We start from the raw sequence: 21088 nt of genomic DNA on the forward strand, positions 1-21088 counted from the left end.
CAGCAGTGAGAGGCCCGCATAACACACAAAAAAAAAAAAAAAAAAAAAAAAGAATCTATTTAGGATAGCTGAGAAATGAAGCCAAAATCATAAGACTTTGTTATCAAGTCTAGAAAAGTATATGAGTTTTGTATCCTGGTTTAGGACTGGCATTGATAATCCTCAGCACGTTGTCAAAGGTGGCTCATGAAAGGTTCTAGAAGAGTGGCAAGAACAGCCCTGGGCCTGCATAGCAGCTGTTTGAGGTGACTCATCCCAGCTTCATGTCTGTTTCCTTTGTCAGGAACTCTCCCTCCTCTTATTACCATCCCCAGACTCCTTCCCTGTGACCTCAGTTGGTGCCTTACTCTTATTCCCAATTGGCTAAATAAGTCCTCCTAAACATTATGATTAGCAAAACCGTACACTTTAGCATCAAGCGGACCTAGAATCAAATCCCACTCTTGCATTTACTAATCATGTGATTTGGGTCAAGTGACTCATCTCTTATTCTGGCCTCGGTTTCCTCATCTGCAGAATCCCAGGACTGGTGTGAGAATTGGGTATAATCCATGGAAGTGCCTAAGTCTTTAGTAGTGGGTCTTAGCTGCTAATGCTCTCCAGTTACAATGACTTGTATTGTGTCTGCTTCTGGATACAGCTGCACCTTCCTGCCTCTGCTTGGAAGTCAAGCCAAGAATGCAGAGGGAGGGGCATCAAGGCTTGGAGACAAGGCAACCCCTCTTGGTCCCATTTGCCCTAACCCAGACTCGACACAGAGCCAGTCTGAAACCTTGGGTAAAGAGGTGAACTCGGAGCCAGATTGTTTTCCCTCTTCCAAAGCCTCTTACAGTGCATAGAGCCGAGCAGCCTCCCCTCTCAAAGGCTAAGTGTCCAAGTCTCTTACATGGACCATATTCAAGATAAATTGAAGTGTAGTAAAGCCTCAGGTTCCTGTGCCAGCCACTGCAAGCAAAAACACTTTATTATTTTTCCTTGAACATTCCCCTAGTATGTTGTTTGTTTGTGATCCCTTTGGGTAAGGCTTTCTCACAGTGGGCAAAAAAAAAATATTTTGGTGAATTCGTGTTCAATGATTTCCCACCCTTGAAGCAGAGAAAAAGGAACCACAGGTCCCTGAAAATAAGCTGCCCCAACAGGCAAAAAAAAAAAAAAAGTTAAAATTCAATGTACAGGGCTTCCCTGGTGGCGCAGTGGTTGAGAGTCCGCCTGCCGATGCAGGGGACATGGGTTCGTGCCCCGGCCCGGGAGGATCCCACATGCCGCAGAGCGGCTGGACCTGTGAGCCATGGCAGCTAAACCTGCGCGTCCGGAGCCTGTGCTCCGCAACGGGAGAGGCCACAACAGTGAGAGGCCCGCGTACCACCAAAAAAAAAAAAAAATTCAATGTACAATTTTTGTGAACTTTACAAGAGCAGACCTGTGAATAAAAAAACGGAGTTTGATTTAAAGCTGCACATTATGTTGAACTTCTTAAGGATTTTATTTCAGTTTGATTCTCAGGGAGGTGGACAAGCCAGGTCAGTTACCTGATCATTTTAAAGTGCTTAGCATAAAGAATAATATAATTTCATGTTTGAGATATATTTTTAAATTTTCCACATTTTATGCAAATTCCTTGGTACTGTTAAGGTACATTTTCAAATTCCTCTCTCTGATTTCAAAATCTCCCACTGCTGAAAGCAGCTTTCAAGTCTGCTGTGAACACCACCATGCCACTTTGAGAAGTATTTATTTAATTGTCGGTATTCACAATTAGGTGAATCCTATAGTATTTCTGATAAATGTTGCTGATCCATATAGCATAGCCAGACAGACCTATATTGTTTCTTTTTCCCAGTAGAATAAGAAACACAGAATATAGTATTTGAATTTATGTCAACCTAAGATAACAGATTTTAGCTTTAAAAAAAAAAGTTGGGTCCAATTATAAATCCCACAATATTTTATTTTAAGATTTAGGTAATTTGTAAGGGATTATTTGGTAGCATATGATAAAAAAAAAAGCTTTATTTTAACCAACTATTTTTAGGTTAATCATGGGGTAGGATATCTAAACCAGTTATTTTAATTTTAGTAGCATATAATCTTCCATAAAACATAATTAAAAGATACATGTATATATAGAAATGTGTGTGTGAGTATAGAAACATATTTTTGTTCAGAGATAAAAAGAGAAGCAATGTGTATGTAACTAATTTTTCTTTTTTTTTTTTTTTTTTTTTTTAGGTGAAAACCCTTTGGCTGACGAGCAGAGTAACCATGATATTAACTCAGTTGCTGGCGTTCTAAAGCTCTACTTCCGTGGGCTGGAAAACCCCCTCTTTCCTAAGGAAAGATTTAATGATCTGATTTCTTGTGTCAGTAAGTGGGCTTTTTTTTTTTTTTTAACAATTCTTTTCCCACTAGAATTATTTCACTAACCAATTTCCTGGAAAAGGCAGTGGCCCCTCTCCCTGTATCTTCCTCCCCCACCATCACCCATCACCACCAAATTTCTGAGACCATTTGTTTTCTCTCTGGATCCAGCGTGAGTCATCTTTCCAGCTGTGGCCTCACCCTTTGCTGAGTGGGCTCTGCTCCTAAACATTCCTCGGGCTCCATAGAGCCCGAGAGCTACCCCGTTAGTATGTGGGATAAAGCAGAGAGGCAGGTGCCAACCAGCTGAAGGTGAGGAGGAGGCTATAAGCATGGAAATGTAACTCCTTTTTGGCTTTTGGTTCTTGGTTTTCTCCACTGATCTTAGGAGTAGGGTGACTTATCCATCTTTGAATGTTACTTCAAGAAACAAGGCAAAAGGTGGGGACTTCCCTGGTGGTGCAGTGGATAAGACTCCACACTCCCAATGCGGGGGGACCTGGGTTCAATCCCTGGTTAGGGAACTAGGTCCCACATGCATGCCGCAACTAAGAGTTCGCATGCCACAACTAAGGAGCCCACATGCTGCAGCTAAGACCTGGTGCAACCAAATAAATAATTTTTTTATATAAAGAGAAATAAGGTAAAAGGAGATAAATGATCATTATTACAGTGTAGGAACAGCAGGTGGTAATTATCTGTCAGTGGGCATCCCCAGCTAATAGGCAGAGTTGCCTTGGGACCATGTATGATATATTATGAAACCCATAATCAGCAGCAGAGTAAAACATTGCTGTTTTCTGCAGTGGGTGGGGAGCTCTTGTCACTACAGGAAGGAAGTTGAAAATAATGATACTGAGAATTAGGTATTTAACCTCAGTCACATCCCATACATCTATAAATGTAGTGTCCTTTAAGTCCAAATTCCTGGGCAAAGGTGTAGAGCTGACTTAAATCACATAGTGAGGGCTTTCATGAGAATCAAGCTTTACTCTAATGAACAAACCTCCTCTCCCAAACCACCCACCTGAATCAACAGGTCCAGTGGACCTCAGAAAATCTCTCCACTCACCCTTCCTTCCCCATTCCCGTCACCAGGGCCTTGGTTTCTCACTGGGAGACACTACATGTAGGTTTTGCCCTCTTTCCTTACCTCTCAACCCCAGCTAGGTTCAAAAGGGCAAATCAAGTGTTACATTACCACCACCGCACCACCCCGTTTAAAACCTATTTCAATATTTCCCACCTGAAAACAAACCCCTTGGTATGGCCAATTCACAGAATGAAATTCTTCCTCTCCTTGATCTCATCTCCTGCCAACCACCCTGTTGCCTTTCTTTTATTTATTTATTTGTTTGTTTGTTTGTTTATGGCTGCATTTATTTATTTTGGTCTTATTTATTTGGTTTATTTATTTTGGTCTTTGCTGCTGCGCACGGGCTTTATCTAGTTGTGGCGAGCCGGGACTCCTCTCCTTTGTGATGCGCGGGCTTCTCATTGCGGTGGCTTCTCTTGTTGCGGAGCACGGGCTCTAGGAGCGCAGGCTCAGTAGTTGTGGCGCATGGGCTTAGGTGCTCCGCGGCATGTGGGATCTTCCCGGACCAGGGCTCGAACCCTGTCCCCTGTGTTGGCAGGCAGATTCTTAACCACTGCGCCACCAGAGAAGCCCCCTTATTGACCTTCAATTTCAACAGTAGCAACCTGCAGGCACGCCAGGCCATTTCCCACCTCCGTGCCTTTGCCTGTGCTGTTTCATCTGCTGTCCCTGACAGCCATTTGACATCCACTAGGAAGGATTTGCTGAGCTGGCACTCCTCCCAGACCGCCATCCTCCCTAGTACCCGAGGCAGCATTAGTCACTTTCTCCTCTACTAATATTCCATTGTATACATATGTCTATAATTTTTCTTAAAGCCCCGCATTACAATTACTTTTAACCTCTCTGTCTCCCTCTACTACAGAGAGTTTAGGGAAGAGGCTAAGAACGTAGGTTCCAGACTCAAACAGCCTAGGTCCAAATCCTAGGTCCAAATTGCTCAGCAAGTTTCTTAACCTCTCTGCACCTCAGTTTCATCATCTATAAAATAGGGAGAACATTAGTCCATATATAATAAGGTTGTGAGAATTAAATGAGTTAATACATGTAAAGTGCCAGGAAGAGTGCCCAGCATGGAGTATGTTCAGTGAAATGCCTACATTTAGCTCCATGGGCGTGTGAGGTCTTGATAGTTTATTCCGTTTTGTAGCTCCAACACTTGGCATAGTTAATTCCAGTCATGTGGTGAGTGAATAATTCATAGTTGTTAAATAGAATTTAAATGAAAAGTCAAAATTCCACCAAGATTATTTGGTTGGCATCCAGGCCTGAAGTCCTAGATCTCATTGAGTATGAATTCCCTGGTCATAATTACCTCCACCCCCGCCCCATATAGTCTGATGCGTGTGTGGAATTCAGAAGTGTGCCTGAGTGTCCATTCCAAGGCCCTCGCGTAGCCTGAGTCATCACAGCAGCCTCTGACTCAGCTGGAAAGAACTGAGAAGGTGTCACACTTCTGGAATTCTCCTTTGGCCATGTGCAAAGATTTCCCTCACCAGCTTAGCCAGAAAGTTTAAATCTGCAAAAATTATAAGCACTCTCTAATATTCAGTGGTTTTCTAGGTACATACATCATCAACATTTATGTTTACATATGCCAACTGGATAAAGACCAGTGGTCTGCATTGTCATTTACCACTGCAAAATCACATCACACTTTCATTAGATGAGAAATATTATTTTATTGTGGTTATTAAAAGCTGAAGCCTTAGAGTCAGAAAGATCTAGGTTCAAATCCTAGCTTCCCCACTTAACAACTTTGTAACCTTGGGCAGAGATAAATATTTAATCTTTTTAAGTATCTGTTTCTTTATCTACTTCATAGAGTCTGTGTGAATAAAGGAGATAGTCCATACTAAGTGTTTATAGCATCATGCCTGGCACATAATGAGCCTAAGTATATGTTGCTAGCTATCATCATTACAACTATTACAACTACTCCTACTACAAACTCAGGTCACATATGCCAGTACCTGGGTCAGCCATTTACCAATCTATCTGTCCGGCAACATATGTGTTTCTCTGCCATAATTACTTCACGTGCATTTAGAAATGATGTTAGCTTAACCCAGAAGTTGTGTTGGTTCCAGCATGATTTTTCCCAGCACAGTAAATGTTTTGTAACAATCCAAGACAAGCTTTCTCAAAATTAAATATGAAGCAAAATAGGAAGAACATAATGGAAAAAAGGAAAATCTACAGAAATATCTTTCTTTTTTTTTTAACATCTTTATTGGAGTATAATTGCTTTACAATGGCGTGTTAGTTTCTGCTGTATAACAAAGTGAATCAGCTATACATAAACATATATCCCCATATCTCCTCCCTCTTGTGACTCCCTCCCACCCTCCCTATCCCACCCCTCTAGGTGGACACAAAGCATCTAGCTGATTTCCCTGTGCTATGTGGCTGCTTCCCACTAGCTATCTATTTTACATTTGGTAGTGTATATATGTCCATGCCACTCTCTCACTTCGTCCCAGCTTACCTTTCCCCCTCCCCGTGTCCTCAAGTCCATTCTCTATGTCTGCATCTTTATACCTGTCCTGCCCCTAGGTTCTTCAGAACCATTTTTTTTTTCTTTCTTGTTTTTAGATTCCATATATTTGTGTTAGCATACGGTATTTGTTTTCCTCTTTCTGACTTACTTCACTCTGTATGACAGACTCTAGGTCCATCCACCTCACTACAAATAACTCAGTTTCGTTTCTTTTTATGGCTGAGTAATATTCCATTGTATATATGTGCCACATCTTCTTTATCCATTCATCTGTCGATGGACACTTAGGTTGCTTCCATGTCCTGGCTATTGTAAATAGAGCTACAGTGAACATTGTGGTACATGACTCTTTTGGACATATGGTTTTCTCAGGGTATATGCTGAGTAGTAGAATTGCTGGTTCGTATGGTAGTTCTGTTTTTAGTTTTTTAAGGAACCTCCATACTATTCTCCATAGCAGCTGTATCAATTGACATTCCCACCAACAGTGCAAGAGGGTTCCCTTTTCTCCACACCCTCTTCAGCATTTATTGTTTGTAGATTTTTTGATGATGGCCATTCTGACCAGTGTGAGGCAATACTCATTGTAGGTTTGATTTGCACTTCTCTAATGATTAGTGATGTTGAGCATCCTTTCATGTGTTTGTTGGCAATCTGTATATCTTCTTTGGAGAAATGTCTATTTAGGTCTTCTGCCCATTTTTGGATTAGGTTTTTTGTTTTTTTGATATTGAGCTGCCTGTATATTTTGGAGATTAATCCTTTGTCCGTTGATTTGTTTGCAAATATTTTCTCCCATTCTGAGGGTTGTCTTTTCGTCTTGTTTTTGGTTTCCTTTGCTGTGCAAAAGCTTTTAAATTTCATTAGGTCCCATTTGCGCTTTTTTGTTTTTATTTCCATTTCTCTAGGAGGTGGGTCTGAAAGGATCTTGCTGTGATTTGTGTCATAGAGTGTTCTGCCTATGTTTTCCTCTAAGAGTTTGATAGTGTCTGGCCTTACATTTAGGTCTTTAATCCATTTTGAGTTTATTTTCGTGTATGATGTTAGGGAATGTTCTAATTTCATTCTTTTACATGTAGCAGTCCAGTTTTCCCAGCACCACTTATTGAAGAGGCTGTCTTTTCTCCATTGTATATTCTTGCCTCCTTTGTCAAAGATAAGGTGACCATATGTGCGTGGGTTTATCTCTGGGCTTTCTATCCTGTTCTATTGATCTATATTTCTGTTTTTGTGCCAGTACCATACTGTCTTGATTACTGCAGATTTGTAGTATAGTCTGAAGTCCAGGAGCCTGATTCCTCCAGCTCTGTTTTTCTTTCTCAAGATTGCTTTGGCTATTCAAGGTCTTTTGTGTTTCCATACAAATTGTGAAATTTTTTATTCTAGTTCTGTGAAAAATGCCAGTGGTAGTTTGATAGGGATTGCATTGAATCTGTAGATTCCTTTGGGTACTATAGTCATTTTCACAATGTTGATTCTTCCAGTCCAAGAACATGGTATATCTCTCCATCTGTTTGTATCATCTTTAATTTCTTTCATCGGTGTCTTATAATTCTCTGAGTACAGGTCTTTTGTCTCCTTAGGTAGGTTTATTCCTAGGTATTTTATTCCTTTTGTTGCAATGGTAAATGGGAGTGTTTCCTTACTTTCTCTTTCAAATTTTTCATCATTAGTGTACAGGAATGCAAGAGATATCTGTGCATTAATTTTATATCATGCTACTTTACCAAATTCATTGATTAGCTCTAGTAGTTTTCTGGTAGCATCTTTGGGATTCTCTATGTATAGTATCATGTCATCTGCAAACAGTGACAGTTTTACTTCTTCTTTTCTGATTTGGATTCCTTTTATTTCTTTTTCTTCTCTGATTGAAGTGGCTAAAACTTCCAAAACTATGTTGAGTAATAGTGGTGAGAGTGGGCAACCTTGTCTTGTTCCTGATCTTAGTGGAAATGCTTTCAGTTTTTCACCATTGAGAACGATGTTGGCTGTGGGTTTGTCATATATGGCCTTTATTATGTTGAGGTAGGTTCCCTCTATGCCTACTTTCTGGACTGTTTTTATCATAAATGGGTGTTCAATTTTGTTGAAAGCTTTTTCTGCATCTATTGAGATGATCATATGGTTTTTCTCCTTCAGTTTGTTAATATGGTTTATCACATTGATTGATTTGTGTATATTGAAGAATCCTTGCATTCCTGGGATAAACCCCACTTGATCATGGTGTATGATCCTTTTAATGTGCTGTTGGATTCTGTTTGCTAGTATTTTGTGGAGGATTTTTGCATCTATGTTCATCAGTGATACTGGTCTGTAGTTTTTTTTTTTTGTGACATCTTTGGTTTTGGTATCAGGGTGATGGTGGCCTCATAGAATAAGTTTGGGAGTGTTCCTCCCTCTGCTATATCTTGGAAGAGTTTGAGAAGGATAGGTGTTAGCTCTTCTCTAAATGTTTGACAAAATTTGCCTGTGAAGCCATCTGGTCCTGGGCTTTTGTTTGTTGGAAGATTTTTTTTTTTTTTTTTTTTCAGTACCTGGGCCTCTCACTGTTGTGGCCTCTCCCGCTGTGGAGCACAGGCTCCGGATGCGCAGGCTCAGCAGCCATGGCTCACGGGCCCAGCTGCTCTGCGGCATGTGGGATCTTCCCGGACCGGGGCACGAACCCGTGTCCCCTGCATCGGCAGGCGGACTCTCATCCTCTGCGCCACCAGGGAAGCCCTATTGGAAGATTTTTAATCACAGTTTCAATTTCAGTGCTTGTGATTGGTCTGTTTATATTTTCTATTTCTTCCTGGTTCAGTCTCGGAAGGTTGTGCATTTCTACGAATTTATCCATTTCTTCCAGGTTGTCCATTTTATTGGCATAGAGTTGCTTTTAGTAATCTCTCATGAGCCTTTGTATTTCTGCAGTGTCAGTTGTTACTTCTCCTTTTTTCATTTCTAATTCTATTGATTTGAGTCTTCTCCCTTTTTTTCTTGATGAGTCTGGCTAATGGTTTATCAATTTTGTTTATCTTCTCAAAGAACCAGCTTTTAGTTTTATTGATTTTGCTATCATTTCCTTCATTTCTTTTTCATTTATTTCTGATCTGATCTTTATGATTTCTTTCCTTCTGCTATCTTTGGAGTGTTTTTGTTCTTCTTTCTCTAATTGCTTTAGGTGTAAAGTTAGGTTGTTTATTTGAGATGTTTCTTATTTCTTAAGGTAGGATTGTATTGCTATAAACTTTCCTGTTAGAACTGCTTTTGCTGCATCCTGTAGGTTTTGGGTCGTCATGTTTTCATTGTCATTTGTTTCTAGGTATTTTTTGATTTCCTCTTTGATTTCTTCAGTGAGCTCTTGGTTATTTAGTAGTGTATTGTTTAGCCTCCATGTGTTTGTATTTTTTACAGATTTTTTCCTGTAATTGATAACTAGTCTAATAGCATTGAGGTCAGAAAAGATACTTCATACGATTTCAATTTTCTTAAATTTACCAAGGCTTGATTTGTGACCCATGATATGATTTTTCTTGGAGAATGTTCCTGAGCACTTGAGAAGAAAGTGTATTGTGTTGTTTTTGGATGGAATGTCCTATAAATATCAATTAAGTCCATCTTGTTTAATGTATCATTTAAAGCTTGTGTTTCCTTATTTATTTTCATTTTGGATGATCTGTCCATTGGTGAAAGTGGGGTGTTAAAGTCCCCTACTATGATTGTGTTACTGTCAGTTTCCCCTTTTATGGCTGTTAGCATTTGCCTTAAGTATTGAGGTGCTCCTATGTTGGGTGCATAAGTATTTACAATTGTTATATCTTCTTCTTGGATTGATCCCTTGATCATTATGTAGTGTCCTTCTTTGTCTCTTGTAATAGCCTTTATTTTTAAAGTCTATTTTGTCTGATATGAGAAGTGCTACTCCAACTTTCTTTTGATTTCCATTTGCATGGAATATCTTTTTCCATCCCCTCACTTTCAGTCTGTATGTGTCCCTAGGTCTGAAGTGGGTCTCTTGTAGACAGCATATATATGGGTCTTGTTTTTGTATCCATTCAGCCAGTCTGTGTCTTATGGTTGGAACGTTTAATCCATTTACATTTAAGGTAGTTATCGATATGTGTGTTCCTATTACCATTTTCTTAATCATTTTGGGTTTGTTACTGTAGGTCTTTTCCTTCTCCTGTGTTTCCTGCCTAGAGAAGTTCCTTTAGGATTTGTTGTAAAGCTGGTTTGGTGGTGCTGAACTCTCTCAGCTTTTGCTTGTCTGTAAACGTTTTAATTTCTCCATCAAATCTGAATGAGATCCTTGCTGGGTAGAGTAATGTTGGTTGTAGGTTTTTCTCTTCCATCTCTTTAAATATGTCCTGCCACTCCCTTCTGGCTTGCAGAGTTTCTGCTGAAAGATCAGCTGTTAATCTTATGGGGATTCCTTTGTATGTTATTTGTTGCTTTTCCCTTGCTGCTTTTAATATTTTTTGTTTGTATTTAATTTTTGATAGCTTGATTAATATGTGTCTTGGCATGTTTCTCCTTGGATTTATCCTGTATGGGACTCTCTGTGCTTCCTGGACTTGATTGACTATTTCCTGTCCCGTATTAAGGAAGTTTTCAACTATAATCTCTTCAAATATTTTCTCAGTCCCTTTCTTTTTCTCTTCATCTTCTGGGACCCCTATAATTCAAATGTTGGTGCATTTAATGTTGTCTCAGAGGTCTCTGTGACTGTCCTCAATTCTTTTCATTCTTTTTTCTTTATTCTTCTCTGTGGTAGTTATTTCTACTATTTTATCTTCCAGGTCACTTATCCGTTCTTCTGCCTCAGTTATTCTGCTATTGATCCCTTCTAGAGAATTTTTAATTTCATTTATTGTGTTGTTCATCATTGTTTGTTTGCTCTTTAGTTCTCCTAGGTCCTTGTTAATCATTTCTTGTATTTTCTCCATTCTATTTCCAAGATTTTGGATCATCTTTACTATCATTACTCTGAATTCTTTTCCAGGTAGGCTGCCTATTTTCTCTTCATTTGTTTGGTCTGGTGGGTTTTTACCTTGCTCCTTCATCTGCTGTGTGTTTCTCTCTGTCTTATCATTTTGCTTAACATACTGTGTTTGGGGTCTCCTTTCTGCAGGCTGCAGGTTCATAGTTCCCGTTGTTTTTGGTGTCTGCCCCCAGTGGCTAAGGTTGGTTCAGTGGGTTGTGTAGGCTTCCTGGTGGAGGGGACTAGTGCCTGTGTTCTGGTGGATGAGGCTGGATCTTGTCTTTCTGGTGGGCAGAACCACATCCGGTGGTGTGCTTGGGGGTGTCTGTGAACTTATGATTTTAGGCAGCCTCTCTGCTAATGGGTGGAGCTGTCTTGCTAGTTGTTTGGCATAGGGTGTCCAGCACTGTAGCTTTCTGGTCGTTGAGTGGAGCTGGGTCTTAGCGCTTAGTTGGAGATCTCAGAGAGCTTTTGCCGTTTGATATTACATGGGGCCGGGAGGTCTCTGGTGGACCAATGTCCTGAACTCGGCTCTCCCACCTCAGAGGCTCAGGCCTGACACCCGCTGGAGCACCAAGACTCTGTCAGCCACCTAGCCATTGAAGAGGTAAGTCCAAGTCCAGGAAAAAGCCCAGCTCTACGGTTCCTCCTCCAACACTCTTGATTTAGCCTTCCTAGCATCTAATGTGGAACAGTGACCAGGGTGCTCTGGCAGTCTGAGCAGTTGTCTTCCGACTCCAGTCCCATCCTTCTAAACTCTCGAAATATCTTTCTTTTATGCAAGGAGTGCCTTATATGAAATGCTGCAGGTGCAAATAAAGATGCTGCAGAGACATTTCCCCCTGTATTTAAACAATGGATTAATGAAAAAAATGGGTTAATATCCTTGGGCTAATTTTTATGAAAATAGTCTCTAGTGGAAATGAATACCCTCCAGGACCGACATCTCATAGAAGCAGGAGTCCCCGGGGATTAAGGCCACTAAGGATGCTAGGTGCACACACCAGTAGAGATTTAACTTGCTAGTAATTTAAGTCGTATCTTTAATGTTTTTGTTAGTGCTCTAATTACAGAGTTTAGTAGATGTTGACTAGTCTGTCCCAACCCTACATTATTATAAGTCCTATTATTTTTAGTGCATAATTTTACAGAATGGGATGTTTTTCAAGAACACTTACTGGCACTATATATAACACCCCCCTTTCTTCCAACATCTAATCTATTTAAAAGGGGGTTCCTGGCTATTATTGATGTATCTTTAGGCATGCATTTTCTCTTACCATGTGACCATGATATATCTCTTTTTTCTTGGATTGTCTGTGAATTATTTGAAAATGGTATAATATGTCATTCATGATTATATCCTTTCATTGATATTACAAACTTTTAATGATTTGGACCGTTGATTAATTGCCTACAATGTTGCAAAACTTTCTCAGGATTCAAAGACTTGATTTTTGCATTCAGGAGGTTTAAAATCTACTAGAGGAGATAAGACATTTACAAATAAGTGCAATCTAAGTGTGTGATAGAAGCAAAAGATTTAGAAGTGTTAGCAGAGAGAGAGAGAGGTTTCATGGAGATTGATTGCTTTGTCCATGTCATCTTCTAGCATCACCATAATTGGATTTGATTTTCCCTATTAAGGTAATTTCATGTGATAGTTATATTGTATAGAAAAACTTCCCTTTTCATCTTTTCTAAGAGTTTACATAAGTCTCTGGAACACCTACTACCTTTTGCTTACCTACTTTTGAATTGTTTGGGGAAAGATTTGTGTGTGTGTGTGGTGAGTTATTATTGTGCCATTTTTATGCCCCTAATACCATGTTCTTTGGAAGCTTGCTTGCAAGTGTAGTAAAAGGGAATTTGTCTTAGCATTCTCTCTTTCTTTTTTTTTAGTGTGCACTATTCATCCCCAATTCACTATAAATTTCTTTTTAAAAATTACTTATCTGGATGAAGACATCAAAGGCAGTCTAAATTTGATATAAGCTTGATAGTATCTCCATTTCTCACCCAAGGATTTGTTTTTGTTTTTGTTTTTTTTGTAAACCATCCACTTTGTGAATGGTTTTGTGAATGCTCCAGATCATACCCACACAGTCTGGGCAGCTTCTGAAATGTCCGTGTACTGTGGAAACATTTGCACTTCATTATGTGTTATTATTTAGGGGACTGTTTGGACACAAGCAAACTTTTTTTAGGAGGGCAGATTTTTTAACCTATCACCAAACCAACATGTAGTCATTGTAGAAAACTTGAAAAATATCTTAAAAGCACATAGAACAAAATATTGTCATCCATAATTCCACTACCCAAAGAGAATCAATAGTGTGTACACATTCTGATCGTTTATATTCATATACGCACACAACTGGTTTTTTTTTTGTTTTTGTTTGGTTTTTTTTTTCCTGCGGTACGCGGGCCTCCCACCACCTTGGCCTCTCCTGCCACGGAGCACAGGCTCCAGACATGCAGGCTCAGCGGCCATGGCTCACAGGCCCAGCCGCTCCACGGCATGTGAGATCCTCCCGGACCAGGGCACGAACCCACGTCCCCTGCATCAGCAGGCGGACCCCCAACCACTGCGCCACCAGGGAAGCCGACAACTGTTTTTTTGTTTCTTTTTTAATTGAAGTATAGCTGATTTACACTGTTGTGTTAATTACTGCTGTACAGCAAAGTGACTCAAGTTATATATACATTCTTTTTCATATTCTTTTCCATTATGGTTTATCACAGGATATTGAATATAGTTGCCTGTGCTATACTGTAGGACCTTGTTGTTTATCCATTCTGTATATAACAGTTTACATCTCCTAATCCCAGACTCCCACTCCTACCCTCTCCCACCTCCCGCCCCCTTGGCAATCACCAGTCTATCATCTATGTCCCTGATTTTGTTTCTGTTTCGTAAATAGGTTCATTTGTGTCATATTTTAGATTCCACATATAAGTGATAACATATGGTATTTGTCCTTCTCTTTCTGACTTACTTCACTTAGTATGATAATCTCTAATTGCATCCATGTTGCTGCAAATGGCATTATTTCGTTCTTTTTTATGGTTGAGTAGTGTTCCATTGTGTATATGTACCACATCTTCTTTATCCATTCATCTGTCCATGGACATTTAGGTCACAACTGTTTTTAAAAGCCAAAGTGGTATAAATCCCCACTTGCCCATGCTGTCTTTGGAATTGACTGCAGTTCTAGACTGAGGTCTCTTCTCCCATATTGCAATAGCTTCTAAATAAAATCTGTTTTTACCACTTTAAAAAAAAACAAAAAACAAAGTGGAACTGTACTCTCCTATTTGTAACCTACCTTCATTTTGACTTATTTATTGTAGAAAATTTCAAACATCTACAAAAGGATACAGAAAGATATATTTATGTATAAATAATATAAATATAATCACCCCACTTTAACAATTTCCATTTCTTAGCCAGTCTTGTCCCATGTATACCCCTTATATCATCCCCCTGACATCGATCATTTCATCTGTGTGTGTGTCTCTGGGAAATGACAGTTCTTTTCTTTTTTATATACAACATAGCCACAATACTATTCTCATACCTTAAAAAATAGCAGTAATTCCTTAAAATCATCAAATAGCCAATCAGTGTTTTTTAAAAATAATTGTTTAATATGCAACTAATATGTGATTACTATAGAAAATTAGAAAATAAGTAAAACAAATCATCTATAATTCTTCTGCACAAAGATAATATTAACCTTTTTAATATCTTCCCAGATTTTTTTTCTATATATATATATACCTATGTACTTTTTAAAGCAGCTTATTGAGACACAATTCTCATACCGTACAATTTATCCATTAACGTTTGCAATTCAGTGGTTTTAGTATATTCACAGAATTATGAAAATCACCACAATCAATTTTAGAACACTTTCCTGACTCCAAAAAGAAATCCCAATTAGCAAACACTTCCCATTTACTCATAACCACCACCAACCTCAGCTCTAGACAACCACTAATCTACCTTCTCTATATTTACCTATTCTGGCCATTTCATATAAATTGAATTATACAATATGTGGTCTTTTGTGACTGGATTAATTCATTTAGCATGTCTTCAAGGTTCATCCATGTTGCAGCATGTGTCAGCACTTTTTTTAATTGTCAAATAATATTCCATTATGTAGATATACCATAACTACATACTTTTGATAAAAACTGTATCATACCAAATGACTGCTAGTGAATGTAAGATTTCTTTTAGAGATGATGAAAATGTTCTATAATTGACTGAAGTTATGGTTGCTCAATTCTGAGTGTACTAAAGACCATTGAATTTTACACTTCAAGTACGTGAATTATATCTCAATAAATCTGTTATTTAAAATTATAACATGGGCTTCCCTGGTGACGCAGTGGTTGGGAGTCCGCCTGCCGATGCAGGGGACACGGGTTCGTGCCCCGGTCCGGGAAGATCCCACATGCCGCGGAGCGGCCGGGCCCGTGAGCCATGGCTGCTGAGCCTGCGCGTCCGGAGCCTGTGCTCTGCAACGGGAGAGGCCACAACAGTGAGAGGCCCGCATAACACACACATACAAAAAAAAAAAAAAAATTATAACATATTTGCTCTTCTTTAAACTTTTTAAATTTAATGATGTTATTAACATTTTCCCACATCACTAAGTATTTTTCAAAACATAGTTTTTAGTGTCCATATAATGGTTTTTATTTAACAAATCCCCTAGGTTTAGAAATTTAGGTTGTTTCCAGTGATTTTGCAATTATACAAAAATACCATGATGAACCTCTTGGTACATAAATTTGTTTGCCCGTATCTGATCGTTTTATGTAAAAATCTTTTGAACTCTTTTCCTGGCGCTCCAGTGTATATTTTTGTGCTAAAAATTCTTTTGGCTTTTCTGCCATACATGGTAGTTTTCTCTCTGAACTCTATAAATTTCTGTTTCATGCCTTATAATGATTTTCTCAAAGATGCCTTTTCTCCTTAAAAATGTTTAATAGGCTTAGTATTGGAACTGAACAGGTAAGGTTTCCTAAGCTAAGAATCAGTTTCTTTACTAACTTCAATATGGTAATTCAGCAGGAGAGACATTATTTATATATTTATATCTACAGTGTTGCTAGTTAACTAGGAAAGAGCACAATGGCTTAATTCACAGAATCCAAATCTATTAATGGTTAATTAGAGAGATTTACAAGCAGTTCACTTCTTACCTAGAAGAACAGCTGGTAAATCATCTCAAGGCTAAGCTAAGATCCATCCAAATGTACTAGAACATCTGTTTTTCTCTTTTCCTTTCATTCGCGCACATACACTATTACACACAACTGATTGATACCTTGACATTATTAGAATCTAACACTGAACCTAAAAATACCCTGGAAATGTTAAATTCCCCTTGATTACTGCTTGTTGGGCTATGGAGCTCAGAAATATTTGTGTACCTGCTCTTACATAAGCCATTTCTAAATATGGCCATCAGGAATTTCCTTCCCTGTCTTTATACTTAAGGATAAATTTGCATCTTGTGTTATCTTACTTGTTTTCTGACAAACACTTTTACAAATAGTGCCACAGAAGAACTGATATTTTCAGAGGAATGGCCATTTGAACTTTTCACCGTTTTCTGAATCCACTTGTGTTTGGTGGTGAATTTTCCACACACGTTTACATAGACGTGTCAAACCCCCATGCTGTCAAGTTGGCATCCTGACATGGGAACCTGGCAATGCTAGGGAAAGAACATAAATTAGCCTAGGGAGCTTTGAGCATGTGACCGAAATTGGATGAATGCCACTTTTACCTAATTACATGAGATGCTGAAACGTGGAAACAAAGGCCATCATAAAAGAAATCCAGATGAAATACTGATTTTCCTCACTGATGACTTTTCTGAGGAGAAGGAAAGATCCATCTTTTCATGCAGCATAAAATTGTGAAAGACCATGTATTGCCACGCTCAGAGCCGGGGGGAATGCACGTTAATCAGAGTATCTGTAGCAACCATAAATTTTGACCCGCTAACTGGACTCAGGAGAGTTAATGAGTCATTTACACAAGAGTGCGATTCCTGTAGGAGGCATGCTGCAAGCCTGTTAAGCAGCCAGCCAGGTAACATCTGAGTCCTGCTCACAGCCATCGTGGTCTGGCCTTTGGGAGACATTGATTTGCTCCTACTTCAGGAATGCGAGCAATTCTGTTTTGCTTTTGTTTATGAATGCCTGCCTCACATAATTTTATTTAGTCTTCTTGGTGTCACTTTTTTATATTCCTGTTGCTTTTCCCTCCTGAAATCTTCCTTTGCATCTCACAGAGCACCCCTCTGCCATTCTTTTTTTTATTGCAGTAAAATAGACGTAATGTAAAATTTACCATTTTAATCATTTTTAAATGTACAGTTCAGTGGCATTAAATACGTTCACATTGTTTTGCAACTGTTACCACCATCCGTCTCCAGAATTTTTCTTATCATGCTGTACTGAGACTCTACCCATTAAACTCCGCCCTCCCTCTAGCTTCTGACAACCACCATTCTACTTTCTGTCTCTAGGAACTTGACTACTCTAGGTACCTCATATAAGTGGAATTATACCGTATTTATGTATGGCTTTTTGTGTCTGACTTCACTTCACTTAGCATAGCATCTTCAAGGTTTATCCTTGTTGTAGCATATATTAGAATTTCCTTCCTTTATAAGGCTGAATAATATTTCATTGTGTATACATACCACATTTTGTTTATCCACTCATCCATCAATGGACATTTGGGTTATTTCCACCTCTTGGTTGTTATGAATAATGCTACTATGAAATTGGTATGTAAATATCTGTTCCCCAATTCTTTTTTTTAAATAGATTTATTTGTTTATTTATTTGTTTGTTTGTTTGTTTATTTATTTTTGGCTGCATAGGCTCTTCGTTGCTGTGCGCAGGCTTTCTCTAGTGTGTTGAGCGGGGGCTACTCTTTGTTGCAGTGCACGGGCTTCTCATTGTGGTGGCTTCTCATTGTTGCTGAGCACGGGGTCTAGGTGCATGGGCTTCAGTAGTTGTGGTTCACGGGCTCTAGAGCGCAGGCTCAGTAGTTGTGGTGCACGGTCTTAGTTGCTCCGTGGTATGTGGGATCTTCCCGGACCAGAGCTCAAACCCACGTCCCCTGTACTGGCAGGTGGATTCTTAACCATTAAAAAAAAAAACAAAACTGCCTTTAAGGAGCAGGGGAACTGAGTTTAGAACTCAGAAATAGAAACAATAGGATCTTGACTTAAAATGAAGCCTTTTGGAAGTAATACCTGTATTCTCTTCTAGCCTAAAAATGACAGGCCCCCTATGGAATTTGACAAATATTAAAGATCAATACTACATTGAGTGGTTCCTTTTGCATTCTTTCCTTTCCTTTTGTGCTTTAACTCTAGGACCCCAAAACTAGCTTTAAGATGCTAAAACCCTCTCCCTGATAATTAACCTTAACCTTAAACTGAGGGTTAGTTGGAGAATCAGTAGACCTAACTCTTGAAACACTCCAGATCTTCTGTAAACAATAGTAAAAGTTTTTTTGCTACTTTGTTCTTAATCATAACCCCTATATGACTTTATATGTGGCTGGAAGAGAGTAAAGGGTATTGCCAATCAGGGGGCCCATTAATGGGACAGTTCCTTTTTACAATTTAATATCTATAGATATATATTAAACATTGTAATTGTTTGGCTTGAGGTATGATATAAAATATTTATGCAAATTTTTTAATGACCAAAGGAATAGATGATAATCTCAATGTTTACTTTTAATAATGGGTCATAATCTGTATAATTTCACCTTTGAGAGTTTTCGTTTGTTTTTTGAGATAGTCTTTCTACATACAAGTATGCTAAATCATCTTTTTATCCTTACCTTAAAGCAGCAACAACAGTCATACTTTAAAAAGTCAGTTATCTTAGATAATAAACTTTTAACCAGTTACTTTCAGATATGAAACAATAATCCAACTATGCCTAAACCTATATAGCATTTATAGATGCAAAATTCACTCCACCAAACTCTCAATGCCTTGCAAATCATCTGTAGGTATTTCGTCTTCCCTCTCTGTACAATGTGGGTCCTTCAAGTGTCCCATGAAGTTGTCATGAAAGATAAACCAATTGCCCTGGGACATGTTTTGGTCCTACTGACACTCTTGAGACTGAATTAGGTGGAAATGTTGATAACTTGATTACTGAGTTCTTGTGACCTTAGTAAACTTATGCACCTGTTTAACAACTTCTTTTAAAGCCTCTTATTCCCCTTTTTCAGAAAAAAGTCAAGACCATTGTCTGGAAAGTATATTAAACAAAGTGCTTATCCTTGATAGATGTGACACTGACTTACCTTGTTCGTAGTATTGTAATTTTTTCCATTTTGAAATACTTTACAAATAAAAAAGCAGAATATAAATGTTTTACTTCAATATTACTGAAATTACACTGTTATTAGTTATAAGTTTATGTTGAAAAATTGTGTTACAAAAATGTTCATTGGATGATAATGTTTGACTTACATTCTTTTTTCTCTTTATTTTTTATTTTTTATCGAAGTATAGTTGATTTACAATATTGCATTAGTTTCAGGTGTACAGCAAAGTGATTCGGTTATATATTTTTTCAGATTCTTTTCCATTATGGTTTATTACAAGATACTGAATATAGTTCCCTATGCTCTACAGTAGGTCCTTGTGTTTGACTTACATTCTTTTTTTTTATGCTTTTTTTTTAACATCTTTATTGGAGTATAATTTCTTTACAATGTTGTGTTAGTTTCTGCTGTATAACAAAGTGAATCAGCTATACATATACATATATCCCAATATCCCCTCCCTCTTGCATCTCCCTCCCACCCTCCCTATCCCACCCCTCTAGGTGGTCACAAAGCACCGAGCTGATCTCCCTGTGCTATGCGGCTGCTTCCCACTAGCTATCTGTTTTACATTCAGTAGTGTATATATGTCCATGCCACTCTCTCACTTCATCCCAGCTTACCCTTCCCCATCCCTGTGTCCTCAAGTCCATTCTCTATGTCTACATCTTTATTCCTGTTCTGCCCCTAGGTTCTTCAGAACCTTTTTTTTTTTTTAGATTCCATATATATGTGTTAGCATACGGTATTTGTTTTCCTCTTTCTGACTTACTTCACTCTGTATGACAGACTCTAGGTCCATCCATCTCACTACAAACAACTCAATTTCATTTCTTTTTATGGCTGAGTAATATTCTATTGTATATATGTGCCACATCTTCTTTATCCATTCATCTGTCGATGGACACTTAGGTTGCTTCCATGTCCTGGCTATTGTAAATAGTGCTGCAGTGAACATTGTGGTACATGACTCTTTTTGAATTATGGTTTTCTCAGGGTATATGCCCAGTAGTGGGATTGCTGGGTCATATGGTAGTTTTATTTTCAGTTTTTTTGAGGAACCTCCATACTGTTCTCCATAGTGGCTGTATCAGTTTATATTCCCACCAACAGTGCAAGAAGGTTCCCTTTTCTCCACACCCTCTTCAGCATTTATTGTTGGTAGATTTTTTGATGATGGCCATTCTGACCGGTGTGAGGTGATACCACATTGTAGTTTTGATTTGCATTTCTCTAATGATTAGTGACGTTGAACATCCTTTCATGTGTTTGTTGGCAGTCTGTATATCTTCTGTGGAGAAATGTCTATTTAGGTCTTCTGCCCATTTTTGGATTGGGTTGTTTGTTTTTTTGATATTGAGCTGCATGAGCTGCTTATATCTTTTGGAGATTAATCCTTTGTCAGTTGCTTCATTTGCAAATATTTTCTCCCATTCTGAGGGTTGTCTTTTCATCTTGTTTATGGTTTCCTTTGCTGTGCAGAAGCTTTTTTAAGTTTCATTAGGTCCCATTTGTTTATTTTTGTTTTTATTTCCATTCCTCTAGGAGGTGGGTCAGAAAGGATCTTGCTGTGATTTATTTCGTAGAGTGTTGACTTACATTCTTTTTGAGAGTTTCTGAAATCCATTTTCTCAAAGATGTTAGCTACAGTTCCAGCTACAGCATACTCAAAGTTGGGAATGAAAGTGATTTTTCCCAGGAATCCTGATAAACTATTTGTTGTTTTGCAAACTCCTCATTGGTTAAGTGAGAATATTCCTAATATTTTTTCCCCATCTTTTC

The 21088-nt window shown here is 38.5% G+C and overlaps 1 protein-coding gene across 2 annotated transcripts in view; it reads left to right on the forward strand.

The window, feature by feature from the left end:
* The window catches only part of SRGAP1 (SLIT-ROBO Rho GTPase activating protein 1), a gene marked incomplete at both ends in the record, with an annotated part of 272809 nt that overhangs the window by 226422 nt on the left and 25299 nt on the right, over positions 1-21088 (forward strand). For both annotated transcript variants that reach the window (XM_079715252.1, XM_079715253.1), the window contains one exon: positions 2230-2364. In XM_079715252.1, coding sequence (XP_079571378.1) covers positions 2230-2364 — 135 coding nt within the window. The remainder of the gene's footprint in view (positions 1-2229; positions 2365-21088) is intronic.

Source organism: Hyperoodon ampullatus (assembly GCF_949752795.1).
Source record: "Hyperoodon ampullatus genome assembly, chromosome: 11".
Taxonomy (NCBI): domain Eukaryota; kingdom Metazoa; phylum Chordata; class Mammalia; order Artiodactyla; family Ziphiidae; genus Hyperoodon; species Hyperoodon ampullatus.